This window comes from Vanacampus margaritifer, chromosome 15 (assembly GCF_051991255.1).
Source record: "Vanacampus margaritifer isolate UIUO_Vmar chromosome 15, RoL_Vmar_1.0, whole genome shotgun sequence".
Taxonomy (NCBI): domain Eukaryota; kingdom Metazoa; phylum Chordata; class Actinopteri; order Syngnathiformes; family Syngnathidae; genus Vanacampus; species Vanacampus margaritifer.
In genome coordinates this window covers 4574077-4595015 of record NC_135446.1, presented here as the reverse complement: position 1 = coordinate 4595015, position 20939 = coordinate 4574077, and the positions used below count along the sequence as shown (strand labels likewise).

Here is a 20939-nt window from a genome sequence, read left to right as displayed (position 1 = left end):
TGCACACACATTGTCAGGGATTTGAAAGAAGTCAGAGGTATTATTTTGTGAGCACATGTACATGTAGCTAGCTACCCTCAGCTTTTGCTGCACTTGACAATTCTCGATTAGGACGAGTATTGCCGGTTGGGTCGCAGATTTTTTTTTCCTGTCACATATCTACTCACCTGTCATGGAATTCTGTGGTTTATTGTGATGATTTTATGGGTTTCCCACCAGGAAAGAAAATGTCATGTAGTATCAGTGTGTAGCGTTGGAACACTTATCAATATTTAAATATTAAAATTAATATTACAATTTTATTTAAACTTTGATCTATATATAAATTAATTTTTATTTACATTTTATGTGTAAAACATTTTCATTGAATTGTTTTGTTGAAAACCTATGCCATTTTTAATTTATTGTAGTAAAATTATATATTTTTTACCTATAATTTGACTTTAGTGTCATAAATGACAAAAGTTTTTTTTATATATATATTAAAAACTTTATTTTACTCTTATTTGATTTAGCTTTTTGCTTTATTTATTTGTTTTTACATTTCTTGTGTCCTGACTGGGATAATTTTTCATTTTTTTTCTCTCTATTATATTTATTATATAATATTATATTATATATAATATTTTGTCTTCCAACAACTTTGTCATGTATATTTTTTTCTTGTAATATTCTGACTGTACTTATGAATGATTTGAAGGTTTAATTCTTATTTCTTGAAATATTTAAATTTTAGGATAACAATGTCTGTCTGTTTCGTGATAAATATTTCAACCAAAAACGCTCCTGTATTTCAATGTTGGTCTTTACAGTAGTACTTGCAGAGCCAAATATTATTTAGGGTGGTACTTGGAGTCAGGGTTTGAGAAGCAGTGCCTTAAGCAGTACTGCCATCTACATACTGGACAGTATTACTGTTAAGTGTGGGGAGGGGTACATTTTACACACTTCTTAACATTCAATACAAGAGACTAAAAATCAATTCTGACTGTGGCGCAGCCCTTTTGTAGTACAATACTGCATTGATAAACGTCTGAAGGTTCCCAAAAGTTTGGCCAACCTCCAATTAGTCGGTTTGAATAGTTGAAGAGAAGCCGGTTTCTGGGAGGTAATAGTCCAATTACTGGCTTAGAATAACTCAAAGCATACGAGGCAGGAGGTAAATCTTGATGTAGATACTTTTAATGCAGTTGGCTTAAAGCATGTTTTTGTTATCAAGTCAGCTAAAACAATAACACGCTCCTCAATGCGTCTTGATCGCATCGATTTTGACACGGGGCTCAACTGTAATTATATTGTTATAAAACATAACAAGAATACAAATGGAACGAAGCAACACTTTACCTGTATCAGTTCCGGATGTGTTATATCTACCTGTTTTGCATATATATTAATCCCAGAATGCATTGTGTGGCGCAGTTAGTGAAGTTATAAGGACATTAATCCTTGTCATACGTGTGTGTTACCATCCATCCATCCATCCATCTATCATCTACCACTTATCGAGTGGTGGGGGCAGCAGCTTTAGCAGGGAAGCCCAGACTTCCCCGGCCACTTCAGCCAGCTCCTCCGACACGATCCCAAGGCGTTCCCAGGCCAGCCGAGAGACATAGTCTCTCCAGCGTGTCCTGGGTCGTCCCCGGGGCCTACCGCCGGTGGGACATGCCTGGAACACCTCTCCAGGGAGGCGTCCAGGAGGCATCTGAACCAGATGCCCGAGCCACTTCAGCTAGCTCCTCTCAATGCGGAGGAGTAGCGGCTCGACCCTAAGTCCTTCCCGGATGACTGAGCTTCTCAAACTATCTCACACCCTGCAGAGGAAACTCATTTTGGCCGCTTCCGGGATGTTCTATAGGTGATGGTAGGAACATGGATTGATTGGTAAATCGAGAGCTTCGCCTTTCGGCTCAGCTCCTTCATCACCACAACGGACCGGTACAGAGTCCGCATCACTGCAGACGCAGCACCGATCCACCTGTCGATATCCCGCTTCATCCTGCCCTCACTCGTGAACAAGACCCCAAGATACAAGATAGAGAGCACGCCACCCTTTTCCGACTGAGGACCATGGTCTCGGATTTGGAGGTGCTGATTTTCATCCCAACCACTTCACACTCGGCTGCGAACCGCTCCAGTGAGAGTTGGAGATCACGGCTTGATGAAGCCCACAGGACCACGTCATCTGCAAAAAGCAGAGATGCAATGCTGAGGCCACCAAACTGGACCCGCTCAATGCCTTGGCTGTGGCCTAGAAATTCTGTCCATAAAAGTTATGAACAGAATCGGTGACAAAGGGCACCTTTGGCGGAGTCCAACCCTCATTGGAAATAAATCCGACTTACTGCCGGCAATGCGGACCAAGCTCTGGCACCAGTCCTACAGGGACCAGCCTATATCAAGGGGCTTGGTGCCTCGTAGTCCCGAAACACCCCCAACAGAACTCCTCGAGGGAACCGGTCGAATGCTTTCTCCAAATCCACAAAACACATGTAGACTGGTTGGGCGAACTCCCACGCACCCTCGAGGACCCTGCAGAGGGTGAAGAGCTGGTCCACTGTTCCAGGGTCTGTACGAAAACCACACTGCTCCTCCTGAATCCGAGATTCGACTTCTGGACGGACCCTCCTCTCCAGCACCCCTGAATAGACCTTACTATGGAGGCTGATGAGTGTGATCCCTCTATAGTTGGAACACACCCTCCGGTCACCCTTCTTAAAAAGGGGGACCACCACCCCGGTCTGCAAATCCAGAGGCACTGTCCCTGATGTCCATGCGATGTTGTAGAGGCGTGACAGCCACACAACATCCAGAGCCTTTAGGAACTCCGGGCGGATCTCATCCACCCCTGGGAACCTGCCACAGAGGAGCTTTCCAACCACCTCAGTGACTTCAAACCCCGAGATAGGAGAGCCCACCTCAGAGTCCCCAGACTCTGCTTCCTCAAAAGAAGACGTGTCGGTAGAATTGAGGAGGACTTTGAAGTACTGCGCCCACCGACTCACGACATCCCGAGTCGAGGTCAGCAGCACCCCATCTCCACTATACAGTGTGCTGATGGTGCACTGCTTTCCCCTCCTGAGACGCCGGATGGTGGACCAGAATTTCCTTGAAGCCGTCCGGAAGTCGTTTTCCATGGCCTCATTGAACTCCTCCCATGTCAGAGTTTTAGCCTGAGCAACCGCTGAAGCTGCGTTCTGCTTGGCCAACCGGTACCCGTCAGCTGCTTCTGGAGTCCCACAGGCCAAAAAGGCCTGATAGGACTCCTTCTTCAGCTTTACGGCATCCCTTACCGCTGGTGTCCACCAGCGGGTTCGAGGATTGCCGCGGCGACAGGCACCGACCACCATACGGCCACAGCTCGGCCGCCTCGACAATGGAGGCGCGGAACATGGCCCATTTGGACTCAATGTCCCCCGCCTCCCCCGGTACAAGGAAGAAGTTCTGCCGGAGGTGGTCGTTGGAACTCTTTATAACAGGGGATTCCGCCAGACGTTCCCAGCAAACCCTCACAATACGTTCGGGTCTGCCAGGTCTGACCAGCATCTTCTTGAGCCTTGGTCTGTAAAAGATCAATGCCTTTCTTTCTTTCTTTTAACTGTAAAGAACAAAAGATTAATTTGCAGCATTCAGATTTGCCTGCACATATAAGCCATTTATTTCAGTAAAGATGCATTTAATTCCCTCCTATCCTCTTCCTTAGCTATCCTAGTTTTGCAGTCTCCTCTAACGCATCATTTCCCAATTGGGGCTGCTTGTTTTCTCTTTCTTCACCCTGCATCCCAACCACCGCTGTGCAAACTTGAGTCCTTTTCGCAATCAGACCGTCTGTTAGGGCTCTGGCAAATGAGGCAGAAAGTGAGGGGAGGGAATGGAAAAAAAAAACAACAACACATGTTTACATTCCAAGGCCTTATTCGAGACCAGTGGTGCACATGCAGAAAGAAATTCATGCAAACATTTGTATTAAAAAAGTCTAATAGTGTTATTTTTCTGCTATATTATAATTAGAAGCCATTCATTCATTCATCCATTGCATTGCGATGTCGAGTTGAATTCAATTAATTGTTCATTCCTAATTCAAAGCTTATACCTCTCAGCCATGAGGCAGATGCAACTATGCTGTGACAAATCACATCAGATTCCAAATATTGTCCACTACTTTCCATGCAAAACTAAATCCCAATGATAATGCGATTATTTATGAGAAATACCCCAGCAGGAAGTCCTTATGCTTTGTCATCCCCATGGCGAAGAGCAGCCGTGGTCTCATTATGATTTTTGTGTGGATTTAAGCAGGCTCGGGGCCCACACTGGAGTTTCATAAAAATGCTCAAACACCATGAATTATTAATAGTCACCAAGAGAAATAGAAGCTCCAGTGGAGGGAGACGGTAAAATTCACCGACTGTAAAAAAAATGTGGTGTGTTTGTGAAGGGGCATCCACAATTACCAAAAGAAAGACTTAAAGTTTGTCAGCGTTTGTCAAGGACTGAATACCTGAAACAGAAACCGAGCCGACATGATTGACATCTAAACTGCAAAACTCAAATCGAATGAACAATACTGAGCTCTCCTTAAAAAAATAAAAATAAAATAAAATAAAATAAAAAAATAAACTGCAAAACTGATCATCCGAACCTAACTGGTCAAATATGTACAGTACATTTAAATAAATGTTAACAATCTCCAAACGTGCTTCCAATTCAAACATTTCATATCAGACAGCAAAATCAATAGCATTCTTACTTCAAGTTCAGGTCAATCATTCCAGCATCATGAAGAGCGCTCAAGCAAACAGCGAATGTAGCATCTCATCAATGGTGACCTCGTTTTGACAAGAGTATGAAAGTGTCAACCAATGTCATCATGAAACAAACCCTGCCAAGAAGAGTAAAATAAAAAAATGAAAACCCCAGTAATGTTTACAATTGTCACTAATAATACAGTAGTTGAAAGTGAAACCATAAATATAAAACAAACAACAATCCCAAAAGAGTCTTACATCATTTCAAAGTTAACTTATTACAAAACACACAAACATTTTTCCATTAATCATGTATTAACATCTACATGTTTTCACAATCCAGGGGAAATGAAGAATCTCAAGTGTTTATTTTTAAATGCTTTGTCTTATTTCATATTTTCAAAAATATGAAAAATGTACATAATATGTATGCCAGCTACGCCCAGGAACATCAGCTGATAAGACACGTCACAACTGTCAGTTTGACAGCTTCTGAGAAAGGCGGCAGTTTTCGCCAAAACTATTCAGGTAAAGCACAACCTTTTTTTGTCTTTAAAAAGAAAAAACACAGGATGATACAGATTAATCACACTATTAATTTTGACTACAGATTATCCTTTATCTTGACAGCAGTTGCGCTACGTTAAAGGTAGCACAGGTTGTTTGAGCAATAAACATAACTATATGGTTTGGTTTAGTTGGTTTATTGAACATATTAAACATAGAAAAACATAAATATGTTATAGCTTTGTGCCTCAAATGCCTGCCCTATTCCCCCTTTAAACTGGAAATTTTAGATGAAATTGAATTTCAAAAAATGAATCATTTCTGTTAATGGATGGATGGTACATCATGAAACTTAAACCAGTCCTGACAGGTGGGCATACTGTAGTTCCAACACCTGGAAAATCCATTTTTAAACAATGAAATTAAATTAATTTTCTCACTCATCAGATTCTCTCATCTGAAGAATAATTCTGGCATACTGGGTAAACAGAGTTGCCAGAGGTGCATTTTTCATTGTCTTATTCTTTGCATATGTGCCAACAAACCCCAAAATGATTGAGACAAGTTGCCCCGAACTACCACGTTGGCTAATACTTGCTCTAGTTTAAAGTTAGTTTTAAACAGAGCGGTGACTGAGGCATGACAAGATGCCTGACAAGATGCCTGACAAGATGCCTGACAAGATGCCTGAATCTCTCCTCTAACGAGTCCAAATAATTTGCTGTTAGAATTTGTCTATGTACGATGCCTGTTTCAAAATATATGAAATATAATTTTTTTACTTTGGGTTGTGCAAAACAGATAACTGGCACTCATCTCAGCTCACAATGTGCTATTCTCTTCTCAGACAGTACACAACACCTGACCATTAGAAGAAGAAAACTAGTATTCCACTTTTTTGTTGCGCCCTCTGGTGGAGAAGAAAATTGCAATGTGACAACTTACCCGTGATATAACTAGCCCCGGTCTCCCCTATATCCAGCACAAAAACCTTCACCTGTGACATTTTATTTCACTGTAAAGATTCTCCTGATGCATTCATGTAACCTTTATCACCAAACCGTACCTGAGATAAAAGGACGCACTGTTCCCATCGGTCGGCCTTTTTAGATATATACTCTATTTTCTTGGGATGTGAGTCAGCGTAGAGTTCCAATTGCAATGAATGGGCCATTCCTCAGAAATCAATGTGTTCAATACAGTGAACTTGCACATGAAGAATGATAATATAATGACTACTGAGAAGGTTGCCACAACACTGACATCCCCCTCTTTTTTTTCTTTTTTTGATAGAGACAGAGAGAATATGAATGGGGGAAAGTGTTGTTCCCATGGTAACGGGCATGTCATCATTGGGGCTTTGTTCGTAAGTAGCGTTTGGCCAATCACATAGGAGGATTTTAGTGTCTCAGAGGCAAAGATTAATTGTGGGCTTTTATGCTGTGAAATGTTCTCTTCCTATTAACAATATTTTAACAATGGCGCTGCACAAGAAGCGTTAATGAATCAAAAGAGTGGGTATATAATGACGTATTAATGGCATTCCAGTTGCCTTTGAAACATATTGGAGTGACATGTGGTTCAACATGTCTTAACAATTAAAATTAATTAGAATTTCGGTGACTACTTAATGGTTGAGTATTCGTACTGGTATAGGGCTGAAGGTTTTATCTAACATCCATAACCGTATTTCACAATTCATTTAATGTAACACTGCATAAACAAGTGCAACCCCCCCCCCCCCAAGAATTATACTGCACTTAAAATGCAATATTCTTCCATAAAAACCACAATATTTGACCTTAATCTCAAACAGGTTTCGAGGTGAGGGCATTATAGACTTCATTAATGTAAAGAAGCATTTTAAAAGGCCCGAAAGCACACTGAGGGAAGGATAAAAATAAATAAATTAAAGCAGCAAATTAGAGTACCAAAATAGTTCTACCCTAGAATCAATGTACTTTGCGATCTAATTGCTTTGCGTTAATGGCGCCAAGGTGTTTGGCGGACACCCACAAACACAAACTAAACACTGAGACAAAAACAATGAAAAGGGACACTCAGTCCTACTAAGTCTTTGCTTCCTGTTATAACAATGCAAATTACAGTCATGGCTAAATGTGTCACAAACAAACAAATATCAAGCGACAAGATCCTACTTAAACAGGCAACGTTCCAACACAGTTAACTGCAAGAATCCACCTGATAATACTGATTGGAACTGCAGGAGGGATCCTGAAATGAAAAAGAACCAGCTGAGTACACAATGAGGCTGCTGCCACTGAGTGTGTGTGTGTGTGTGTGTGTGTGTGTGTGTGCGTGTGTGTGTGTGTGTGTGCGTGTGTGTGTGTGTGTGTGTGTGTGTGTGTGTGTGTGTGTGTGTGTGATGAAGGTTCCTCTTCACTGCAGGACACGCGGCCCCAAGAGGATGTTTGGATGGCACTCCTGGCAGACACATGGTGTTCTCACTTGTCAAGGTTGATTAGATATGGGATGAAAGTGATTCCCTTGCCTCTCTTCGGTGACTGGTCACAGCACCAGGGATGTGTGTGTCCGCGCGCGTGTGTGTGTGTGACAAGTGTAACTCAGGAAAAGTTAAATTGCTGGATTACTGATCACTGAGCTTCAACATAATCATTCATATCAATGCAGTAGGCCCTCAATCATACAATAGATGGTTGAATTCATATGAGACGCAAACATACTTCAGATTCTGCAAACATCACTCATACTGATTAACACTAAAGTCAAGAAGCCAGCAACAACCACATAAATGTGTGTCAACATTTTTACATTTCTTTGTCTTTTCTACATGTGTTTACTACACACGTGCACTAAATATAGCGTTTTAGGGATCTCCTGAAAAGTGACCATTTTGGAGGTACAAGGTTTTGGCCCAACGCCAGCAATACTTAAAAGCCGTTACCAAAGACTATCCCCGTGGTCTGTTGTAATGCGTTTCGGTTATACTCTTACCACTGACATAGATATGGTAGATCAACAATGCAATATTATTTAGAGCCAATAAATCATACATTTCTGAAAATTGAAATTCCCGATGTGAGATATGGTTGTGGATGTGGTTAGAATTCAAATCACTGTTGAACAAGCCCATTCAAATCATGTTGTTTTTGGCAATTAAAAAGAAAAAAATACCTTAATATAGGAAGGACAATATTGCACGTTTTAGTGTTTGCAAGCCATCAGGCTTCACTGGCTTTCCTGAGACGTGTGAATAATGTTCCTTGGCAGTGAAGAGGAACAGCAGGGAACGCTTGGCAATAACATGTGCTGTGTGCATACGTACAGTACAACATTTTCAATTTGGAGACACGCAGACTTCAAGTGGAACCGTTTTATCAGGTATGTGTTACAATGTTTGGTTTTGTGGCAACACGGTGTAAATTTACACCAATCACCACCTAAAAAAATGCAGCTCCCCATGCACAGCAAACATTACCAATATTAAAACATTGCCATAAAACTGAACTGTACTTAGTGATTCTCGCATGTCAGGCCTTGCGTAGCACACTTTGAGAAGCAGTGAATTTTTGACACAACACATCCTGGCGTGCCCGGCCCCCGTCTCACCTCCTCTGCCGTCCTTCTCCTCCTCCTCGATGCTGTTCTTGATGCTGTCGTACTCCTCGTCGATGTTCTGGTTGCCTCGGATCTGGCTAAGGACACGGCGGGCCTTCTGGGTCAGCCCGCGCTGGATCAGCCAACGAGGGCTTTCGGGCAGGAACAGGAAGCCCACAAACTGGAGCATAGCGGGAACAACTGACAGGCCCAGCATGTACCTGGCGAGGAAGCAGGAAACAGGGCCTCGTCATATGCCTTCAAATTGATTTGCATGATTTGTGACAGGAAGCGTTCAACTGGCGTCGAGTTATTTCCTTGCAAGCAATGGGTGGTTCATTAAAATTAAACCCTGGGGAAGAAATGTCAAGTCTTAATTTAGACCCTTCTGCTGGAAATTGCCTTAACATTTACTGTGACCCTGCCATTAACATATATTATACACAAAATGATGTCAACTTCTCATGAAGCGTTACGGATACAGTACTGAGCTTCTATTGGTCTAAATGTATTAATAAATTGCTGGCGTTGGACCAACATCTGGTAAAACATAATTTGGCAAATTTCATATTTTTTCAAAAATCTATACTTTTGGCCCGTCCTCATTTGTGGGTGTCATTTTTACAAATTAGTGACCAATCTGAAGTGAAAATGGCTTGTTCTCTTTGATGATACAATCCTAATGGTTGAAAAAAACATGTCTTTTTCTGGGGCTCCTGAAAAGTGACCATTTTGAAGGTACGAGGTTTTGGCCCGCCACCAGCGAAATCAAAATGTGCACCGATAAATACATGCATGTGCTGTATACAGTGGAACCTTGATTGAAATCATTAAATCAAAAAATAGCGAGTTGGAGACGTTTAAAGCACTTCATGGTGGTAACTGGCTAAAGTAATAAGATGTACGTAGATATACGACACACTTCTTTGGAGCTGCGTGCCTAACGGCGATGCTAAGCTGATCTCTATGCCATTGACTTGATTTGCCCCTTCCAACATGGCCGCCACGTAGGCATGTGAGCCTGCTCTAGCATGCTGTATAAGTATACAAGTATCTGTCTGTATGTAACAGACTGACAGCTACTGCACAAAGGGATGAACACTAGAGAAACAAGTCTTCAAGTACATGCTTGAGGCACTTTTGTGCCTCGTATATTTGCTTATTTATGTGTACATCGTCAGGAAGACGTAGTCAAGCCAACTGTAGCAGCAATGGCTCATGCTATGCATAAACGTACACAATGCGGTGAAAAGGACAGCTTCAAAAATAAATCTTCCCTTATTAAATAATATACGGAGATCAATGCCTTGGTTGTTCACAGCAGCGGATCGCAGTGTAATAACTGCCTTGACTCGTCTTTCAGTGTTTGCGGTGTTTGTATTGCCGTCACAAACTGTTGCTACCAATGTTGACAACACAATTTTGTTCTAAAATCATGCTCAATCTGCAATTAAGTGTGCTAAAAAAAAAAGATTCATTAAGTAAACCTTGTATTATACAGCACCTGTTGCCAGCGTTTAGTGACTGCTTTAGCATTAGCGGCTAGCAGTGCTCAAGTGCTCCATAGAGACTGGCAAAAGCTGTCGGATTGCTTTTCAAATGGTCGTTCATTATCAAGTGGAAATGTGTTTTTGTTGTCTTCTTTTACCAATTTTTTTCAGTTTTATACAAATACATGATTATTTGATAGAATTGTCATAAAGATATCCAAATACCAAAACATTCAATACCAGCAGCTCTACTGGACACTTAGTATTTTCTGTCCATTAAATTTAGAGTCTGTTGGTTCTGCGTCTATAAAACTGAGCTTCCACGTAAGTAACAATTTGTAGCGTCTAGACAGAACAGACCAACCCACCCCTAACACACTCACAAAGCCGATTTACTGAATGATTACAGCGAGAGGAAAATTGCTTTTAAAAGCTCTCCGCGTCCACTTAAGCATACAATCAGAGTTCAACATGTTCTGACAAAGAGTGCTCTGCATGGAAATCCCCAAATTAGTTGAAAGCGAACAATAAGAGGAGGGAAGAGGAGAGCAAAGACTAATTGAAAGGAGGCGGCGACTGTGAAAATGGAGTAAAATGGAGTAGCAGGCACGGTGTGCTGACACGAGCGCCTACAAAAGCCTTTTCTTCTCCTGCTCTGGCAAAAGTCAAAATTCAGAAATTACTCTCATCAACGACATCAAGGCTTACATGTGAAGACGAATCGACGGTCTTTATCTACTTTGACATTTCGCAACTCAGCATGGAGGGGGATAACACATAACAGGAACGTGTATTGTCTGGTCCAAATGTGCCGCTGTGCCAACTCTTTGCAAATGTTATAGGAGTCAACCTATAACATTTGCAAGGAGTTGGCACAGCGGATATATTGACATTTACATTTGGGCCTGAGTGAGATCTTCTGGCATTTGATTTAATGGAACGATATGTCCTGAATGGCGATGTGAGACTCATTGGGGGACCCCATTTTGTTTTCTGTGCGGTTCTCACCTCCATCCGTCACGCTGCACATAGCTGAAGGCGCCGTCCACCAGACTGGCGGTCAACTGCCCGCCAGTGATGAAGAGTGTGTTCACCGTCACCAGCTGGCCACGGAGGTGCGGCGGCGACGCCTCGGCGATGTAGACGGGAACTGTCATCGAGGCGATGCCTGACAACGAGAGAAGTACGCAAGGTCATCAAGCTGATGGCAGAGCAATGGAAATCTATCAATTCTTTTCAAACTTTCATGCCGGAGAAAACTTACAACATAATAGAGTACTGCTATGCAAGGCTAACAGCGGGAGTCTTCAAGACAACGTAAAATAAGCTCAGGATAAACACTACTTTGTTTGTCCATCTGAAGACCGCTACTCTAACAAGAATGTGGACACAAGACCACCATATTCTGCAGCTGGCTCCTGATCAGCTCTATTAATAGCCTGCTTGTTATGCAACCCCCACCCCCACCCCCCAGCTTCACCACAATCACCACCATCATCATCATCCCCTTCTTACTCCGAATCCTCCCCATTCACCACCCTGCCGATGGCCTACATGGTTACCTGTTGCTAGGCAACCCCGTGTCAGAAAATGAGCCAGGCCATCTCCAGTGGTGCGCCGCATGGTGTCAGCTTTTGGGACAACAAATCCAATAACAGAGAGACAGAGAGCGGTAGCGGGATTTAACTTCTTGTTGTGTTTTCGTTACCTCTACAGGTAACCTTGCTCTGCAAGCTGAATTCTCGCGGTATTTTTTAGTTCACAAACCACTGAGAATACATTGATTTTCACCGATCCGAAAGACCTATTACAGAGCAACTTCACGTTTGTGGGCGGGATATGCAAGTGTGACGAAACCAGGAAGCGTCCACACTGTAGGAAACAAACTAGCCTAACATGGACGAATGGACGCTTCAAAGAATTTTGTTCTCGCAGAATTACTCCTTATTTCCTTGTTGAATGTTGAACAGCGAGAGGCGCTTTGTGCATTTTTGGCTGATAAAGATGTCCCCCCCCCTCGTGACTGGTAGTGATGTAACAATATCCAAACATTACAATACGATATTATCACCATATGAAGCTCACGATACAATAATTGTCACAATATTGTGGGGGGGTTGGCGATATAAAAAAAAAGCTTGCAATATTGTAAAAAAAATAGCTCAATACAATATTGTGCTTTTGTACATAACAGCAACGCATATAAACAACCTACAATCTCTAATAACACTTAATATTGAGGCACTTACTTGCTAATGTACGCGCACATTGAGTTCCTCCACATATCGACTCGCTTCACAAGCTTATTACGTTCCACTTCATCTGACCATTAGCGTGGATTTTAAACATAAAAGGGCCATACTGAACATGACTTATGAAAATTAAACAGCACTAAAAAAATAGCCACCAGAGGGTGCTAGAACTGCACAAATGGAAATTTTAATAACCTGACATGACAACGACGATATTTGTGGCAGTTTTAATATCACGATATCACAATATTGCCGATATCGTTACATCCCTAGTGATTGGTCAAAACAAAAGATGGTAGACGTGCACAATATTGCATCGTCCAATTAGTTCGGAGTATTGTACAGAATGTCCCGCCTTTCCCAATCAAATCACCGTGGCTGTGTCCGAATGTGCACCCTAGTCCATATGTAGTGCCCTACTGAAGGGACAAGCCATTTTGTAGTGGTGTCCGAATGTCCAGAGAACGAAAATGTAGGGCACTCAAAATTACCCACAATGCACTCTGAAAAGTAGTGAACATCGATGTTCACTCAACTGGGTTGATATAGACCACAATGCATTGTGAGTATGAAAAAAACATGGTGCAAGTGACACCGCAAGCGCGAGAATCAAAGCGATACATTAATATATACTACGGAAATAATTCATTTGTTTTAGTTGAAAATATGTACAACAATTAAAGTACAGTTTAAAAACATTTTCATTCACAATAACTAGTCAGAGATTTATGCGCTGGTGTGTTGTAACAGTTACGGTGGTCACGTGATATGCGACAAGGATAAAGTAAGTAGCAAACTGTGGATTGTTGGTTTAAAAACGCTTGTGGCACACTGCGCTGTGATGTAATTTTTTCCACTCTCGGGTTGAGCCCACTTCATGGGCACGAGCCAGTTCAGAATACTGTAACTTCCAACATATTGGCAAATTTGTGGGCATGTGATTGTGCCATTTCACTCACCACAGAGCTAGTTACATTACAGTGAGTGTTCATCACTGACGGTACACCTGAATATTTCCGCTTTATATATATATATATATCCTTATTTTTCATGTACAATTAATACCTTTAAAAACTAATTTTCCACTTGCTGTACACTGAAGATGACATCACCTGTGCTGAGGAAGTGGGTAACGACCAATCATGACTCACCTGTTTTCTTGGTTTTGTAGTAGTAGGTATCGTTATTATACAGGTTTGGTCAGTAAACTAAGCCATGATTGCAGGTCATTACCTACTTCCTCAGCACAGGTGTTGTCATCTTCAGTCGACAGCAAGTGGAAAATTTAGTTTTTAAAGGTATTAATTGTACATGAAAAATAATGGAAGTTATCAAATTCATTCTGGACAAAATATGAACTGTTTATTGCTGAAAACGGCCCAATTAGTCAAGTATCCCTTTATTAAAAAATAAAATAAAAAAGTGTGCATGTGTTGGTGTCATCCGGACAACATGAGTACCGGTGACTGGAATGTTCTAAAAAATAGCTCACCATTGATGGGACGCTGTGCAAGACAGTGTGCTTGCTAAGAAAAATTAAAACAGCACAATTCAACTCAATTTTATTCATAAAGCGCTTTAAAACAGCCATCACTGCATCCAAAATGCTGTACATGGAGTGGAGTAAAGTAATATATATATATATATATATATATAATAAAATAAATCAATAATAAAAACTATCATTGGGATCTATACATATGACTAGTTTAATAACAATGTATGTAATGTCATGTAAAATATTGGGATACGTATCACCTTGAAGATCATGTACTGTATCCATGTATGTCGTATCGCGAGGTTGTTGGCAATATCAAACCTTTTAGTCTTTAGAGGCAAAAAGATGACAATTGGTCACTGCCCCACTATTTCTGGACCCAACGTTGTTACTCGATGTGGAATTTCTGTCCAGTTGTAGCACATGCATCAAAACCTGACCCAAACGTGCTTGCAGTACAACGTTTGGATGCATGAGGGACATTATGCAGCAATGCCTCCATCTGTATTCATCTCATTAAAGCAATTTCCTGTCTTGTCTGCCGTTTTCACCTCCCCGTTGCCCTTGTTTCATCTAGCCGAGCCGTTCGGATTTCACTTGGGCAATGGGCCGCCCATGCCAGTCAGGCGCTCGGGCGAGACGGTGACTAATGATCGTGTCCGTTTCACTTTTATTCCAAGGGAAAACATGTACAAGCCAATACCGCTGCCGCCGGCACAAAGGTCAAAAGTCACTTGACATTTTCAGTCGTGGTAAACAAGAGAGAGTGATGCTGTCTCTCGATGGAACAACACTATTCAACTGTTTTCTGCCTTGATAGTATAAAATGGTTAGTGAAGACATTTTCTATTTATCTTTGTCAGAGTTAAAGCAGAAAATCCACTAGGAGACAAGATTAAGAACACAGACTGAGTCAAACTTTTTTTTGCAAAAGGAGAAGGTCATTTCTTTGATACGTTCAAATGCCTTCTGATCAGAAAAGGCCCACTCCTTGGTTTTTATTCTCTCTCAAAAAGGGTGTCTTACAAGCTTACAAAACAATTCCATCTGCGGGCAAGCGACCCACAACCTACCCAACCTGTTGTCCCCTTGCACGCAGCATTCTCTTTTCTAAACAACAATATAAAAATTCTAATTCCTCTTTACTACACTATGTTGAACAAGTAAATACTAATGTTTGAATACGCAGGTTATATGTGTTAAAATGAGACAACTTATATACATTTTCTATCAATCTTCCACTAGAAAAAGACCACCTCAAGCATTCATTGTCGCTGGTGTTCACATTGTTGTTAATGAGGTTTGCTTTCAGGGACAGTCGTGTCCTCGCACACAAAAGTCACTGTCATCTTAAACTGGCCTGACAGCGATGATGGAGGAAGCTAATCAGGATTCCAAGATATCTATAAAAAATTTTAAAAAAATAATAATAAATTAGGATTCCAAGATAAGGAAGAGGGGGGGGGGGGGGGTTCCTGAGTGGTGATTTAATCCGGCGGAGAGAAATAGAATATTACATCCAGTTGTAATCAAATTGGGAAAGCTCTGTTTTGTCTCAAACTAAGTGTAAATTAAAGTCTAAGATATGAAACAGCACAGAGTACAGCAGGGACATCGATAGACATGACACAAGCTCTTGGCATAATGTTTAATATCGTCATAAAAATGAAATAAAGTACAAATATATCTTGAACTCAATACAAATGAATGGTATTATTAATTTATGTGAAGTCACTGATGACTATGTTAATGATTTTGCACAGTAATTAAATATAATAATATAATATAATAATAAAATAATGCCAATAGCCAAACGATTGTTTTGATAAATCTGTGCCAATGTCCATATTTTCAAATGTTTACTTCTATAACATTCCTAGGAAATCACAATGTCCCATCACTAGTTAGCTATTTTTAGAACATGCTAGCGGGCTACTGATGTGGTCTTTGGGGTCTACCTGGTTAGCGATACAAGACTTATAACTCATTTTCCAGTATTGGATTAGGCATTGTGTACAAAGAGTAAAAGTGCAAATATCTCTGGCATCTTATTCCCTGAATTTTCTTTTAAAACGATTAAGTATCAAAATAAGAACATACCGTGGAAAACGCTATTATCTTGGTCACGTGATTGTGATGACGTATCCCATGCGTAAACGAAAGCCGCCTTTGTTCATTTCATTGGGAGTTTGCTGACGTAATGGGCAAGAAAAGGCTGTCTTCTATCCTAATTACTGCGCCAATTCTGATCAGAGTAAAATCCTCAACACGTCAGGTTTCATGTCATTCCGCGTGGGGGTCGGGCGGTGTGGGGTAGCCTCTCCTAATGTGGGCAAAAGCGTGCTTAGCACACAACATGTAGCTTGGCCGAGCAGAGTAAAAGTCACCCGGATGTTTACAGTCAATGTTAGGGACCGTCCACAAATTACATTTCCAGAGTGACCAATGTCAATAGTGACTTGACTGGTAATTTGAGCCTCTGTAACAGGTAACTTGCAGACGGTTTCCAACTTCGACTCGCTATGAGCCATCCTCCGTGGCTGTACTGCTTTTGAAGAAGCGCTTCTTTGCTATAGAAAGTAATTCCACCTTTGATGTCCGCCTTGGGACGCAATTGTGAGAGGCTTTATTGTAATTAGCGGCCATGTCATATATGAGTGTTTTACGCACGCCACACGTCACGATGATCACGTGACTGTTCAAAATGGCCGATACTGTACTTAATGAACAAATATTCATAAAAAGTGCTATAAAATCATAATCGCTCAACATAAATTGACATTTTTTTTAGGAAAGAGTTGAAATTAACTATTTCACAGAATAGTTGGTTACTTTTTCACAAGTCTTCATGCATTTCTTTAAAGCACCGCAATATAGATTAGATAGTATTAGATACTATTAACATTAGCATTAAGATAGCAAACGGAAAGGCTAAGATATCTGGTTGTTCAAGGCGTGAATCTTTTTTTTTTTTATGTTTGGTTCGACAGTGAAGTTCAACTGGTAGTGGAATTCAACATTTTGAAGCCTCTTTTTTGATGAATTGTTCAGTATTTGTTAAGCGTGATCAATTGAGTTGACTGTTAAGGAATCTCACCTACCTTCAATTTATGTTTTCTTGGCAACAGGTTTTGTCACTGTCTGCTATCTTATTAGTTATTATGCTACTTCAAAAATCGACTTTTCACTTGTGTTCTTTCGCTGGTGTTTTTTGTAAACATTTTTGTTAAGTATTTATTAGCGGCACCTATGTTGCCCCTTTAATAATCCCAGCCAATTAGCTACTGGCTTTTCACTGTTTTGCTCTCACTTCCTTTCATTTACTTTGTTGTCTTCTTATAAAAAAAAAGTTTGTGTTATTTCTAGCTTTAAGCCGACTTTTAAATATCGTCATTCATATTTATTTGTTTGTTTAAGCAATTACATCCATTACATGCAATTAGTGGTGCAGTTGTTTTGTTCTTTGTATTTGCATTCTTCCACATGCACCTGAAAAATTCTAATCCACACCCGTTTTTATTTGCAATATGCTAATCTAATTTTTAGATAACGACATCATTCAATGGATGCAATCATTTCTTGTCAATCACACTAACATGCGGTCGCAACACACAAACAGCCCCGCATGCTTTTTTAAAAGGTCATCTTAATAACCAGCCAAGGGATGACTAACCAGAGGTCTTATATGAGGAGAACCAACAGAGACGACTTGTGATGTGTGCGACATTTCCTGGTTGGGTGAACAGTTTCCCTGACCTTTTTGGGGCTAGTTCATTTCAGAATTGCTAAGATGTTAGCGTCTCGGTTTTGTAATGTAAATGTGAGAATGCAATTGACAGTCTGGGGCGAATAATAGCGCATGATGAAAAATGTTTCCTTAATAGCATCTCCGGTAATTGCGGTGCCAGAATGTATTTCCTGTTCCATCAAGGTCTGGTTCATTGCATGCTTGTGTAATAAACGCATCTAGATGGGGAAAGATGTTGATGGCGAGGAGCAAAAGATTGGAAATTAACAAGCAAAATGACCTAATGAAGGACTTGGTGATTTAGACCCCCCATCCCCTTGCCTCCGCCATCTGCAAACGAACAGAGCTTGATTGTGTAAACGTGTGTATTCATCCTCATTTTGGAACTGCTCATTGAAAAGAGGCAAGATGAATCATTTGCATTGGAGCACATTTTCAGGAAAACATCCATCAGGAGTAATTATGTGTGTAAAACAAAAAACAAACAAAAAATCAAAATAAACAATCTGCTCACCATTTCATGCTGGAAAATGACTTTTTTTGCATTTACTTGAGCCTGTCATGATCTGAGCTTTCAGGCTGCGCTCAGTTGTTGTTTGTTATTGTGTTGCAGCCAGTTGACCACAAGGCGTTATGATTTGTGTATATCATGGTTAGGTTTGTTGTTAGGGCTTTGTGTCCCGTCTTTCTTGTTAGGTTTTGTTTGCACATGTACTCGTCATCCTGTTCCCTTGTGTCATCCAATCATCTCCCCCAGCTACTTGTGTTTTGTCCAGGTGTCTATCGTTGTCTTGTCAGTTGGCTTGTATCTATTTTCCTGGTTTTGTTCAGTCTTGATTGGATCAATGTCGCTGTCACCACTCTTGTGTTTTGTTGTTAATTTTATTTTTGGTCTTTTCAGAACTTTGTTGGTTTTGTTTATTTAGAGTTTTACCCAGTACCCCTGATAATGTTTTGTTTTTTGTTAAATAAATTATGGTCAGTACAAGTTCAAACTTGCCCCGGTTCTCCTGTATTTGGGTCCTCCAACCCCCACCAACGCAGCTCACACAGCTGTTTTCTCTTTTTTTGCTGAGAGAGAGCTCAGTATTGTTCATTCGGTAATCTTACCGATTTGACACCATCATCATTGCTCTCTCTCTTTTTTTCTTTTTTTTTCTCTTTTTCTTTTTTTTGCATGTGCGTGCGAGTGTGTACTCATTAATTCACCTAGTACCTATTAAAAATCCCATACCGTTCACCTAATCCGAATACTTCAGAAACCAGCTAGAGTCGTGAGGTTGTCAGGAGACCCGAGGAAGGATCAAAGAAAAGAAAGAAAAGTGAAATCCAGCACCGACCAGACATCACCTACTACCCACCGGGTTACCAACCAGAATCTTTCACCAACCCCAGAAACATCTAAATTCCAACAAATTAGGGAGACCTCAAGAGACCAAAGGAAAGACTGAGGAAAGTAAGAATAGATGAAGCAGAGTGAGATCCACAGACATCAGCCTCCACCGATTCAACTACCAGAAGAAGAAGAATTTTGATAGATGCTGGTGTGGTGGATCTGGCATGCATGGAAACCTCCACCAAAGAGGGGAGCCGTCGACCCCGGCCAGGGCAGAGCAAGCACAACCCCCCAGGGCCCCCAGGGCACGGCAGCGCCAAGGCACAACCCCTGGGCGCCGCAGGGGCCACTGGCCGGAGAGCAAACCCAGGAGCCAGGAGCGCCCTCCACCCCAACACGGCCCGTGCCCCAAACTCAACGCAGCAGAACGGGGCACTGCAGGCCCGCCAGGCACCCCACGGGCCCATAGTGTGTGATCAGGGGGCCAAGAGATTTAAATTCCCCAAGGAAATCACGGGTTTTGGTTACCTAGCTAAGGTTACAGCATTGATTGACTGGTTTGGATGAATGTTCTGTTAATCCTGGTTTAGTGGGTTTCCTTAAATGCCAAACTTTTTCCCTCCGTAAACCACGTCAAATTCTCTATCTCAACAGGTGTCTACTGGCGGAAGCTAGACGCATTACAGCCCCCATTCAGGTTAAACTCTCTGGTAATCATAGTGAAACACGCCGTTTTTTGATTATGCCCTCGAGCTCTGTACCGTTAGTATTGGGCCTGCTGTGGCTAAAGTTACACAACCCTGACATAAATTGGGAAATACCAGCTATCGAGAACTGGAGTGTTTTCTGTCACACATTGTCTAAACTCAGCAGAGACTAACGGTTTACCGATTACGGAAATCGAGCCGGAGGTTATTGATTTAGCCAAGGTTCCTCCCAAGTATCACGCCTTCAGTAAAGGCAAGTATTCAGTAAAGGCAGAGTCCAGTCTCTGCCACCACATTGCCTCTATGATTGTGCCATTGACCTCGTCCCCAAGCTCTATCAAGTGTCACAGCCTGAACAGGAAGCGCTCCATGAGTATATTTCATAATCGCTAACTGCTGGCCTAATTTGCGACTCTTCCGCCCCAGTGGGGGCCGTTTTTTAATTTATTGATAAGAAAGACAAGACTTTGCGACCCTGCGTGCATTACCGCAGTCTAAATGAATTAACCATGAAGGATAAATGCCCCTTTCTGCTGCTGGATTCAGCCTTTGCCCCGCTACAGTCAACTACGATATTTACTAAATTGGATTTACGCAGCACCTATCACCTGGTCAGGATAAGGGAGGGGGATGAGTGGAAAACCGTGTTTAAGACACTCCTAGGCCACTTTGAGTACTTGGTTATGCCTTTCGGACTTATTAACGCTCCAGCAGTGTTCCAGGCTAATTAATGACGTCCTAAGGGACATGCTAAATCACTTTTGTTTCGTCTATTTAGACGATATTCTGATTTTTTCTAAGAATCTGGACGACCACCGTCGCCACGTTCGTATGGTTCTGCAGCGCCTCTTGGAGAACCGCCTATATGTCAAAGCCGAGAAATGCGACTTTCATGCTAAGTCAGTACAATTTCTAGGCTTCATAGTGGAGCAGGGCCAACTCCGGGCCAAGTTACAGGCAGTTGTAGACTGGCCGACTCCCGCAACCAGGAAACAGCTACAGCAATGTTTAGGCTTTGCCAACTTTTTTTAGTCAACTATAGTCAGTGGGCGGGAGCTCTAACCCAGCTTGCGTCAA

The 20939-nt window shown here is 41.6% G+C and overlaps 1 protein-coding gene across 3 annotated transcripts in view; it reads right to left on the bottom strand.

The window, feature by feature from the left end:
• Positions 1-20939, bottom strand: part of LOC144034834 (proton myo-inositol cotransporter-like) — a 48331-nt gene that overhangs the window by 22013 nt on the left and 5379 nt on the right. For 2 of the 3 annotated variants that reach the window (XM_077543908.1, XM_077543909.1), the window contains exons 2-3: positions 11330-11489; positions 8844-9052 (exon numbers count right to left, since the gene is read on the bottom strand). In XM_077543908.1, the coding sequence (XP_077400034.1) occupies positions 8844-9052; positions 11330-11489 (369 nt within the window). Of the gene's footprint in view, positions 1-8843; positions 9053-11329; positions 11490-11585; positions 11716-20939 lie in introns of those variants that run through there. The other variant, XM_077543910.1, reaches the window with a different exon arrangement.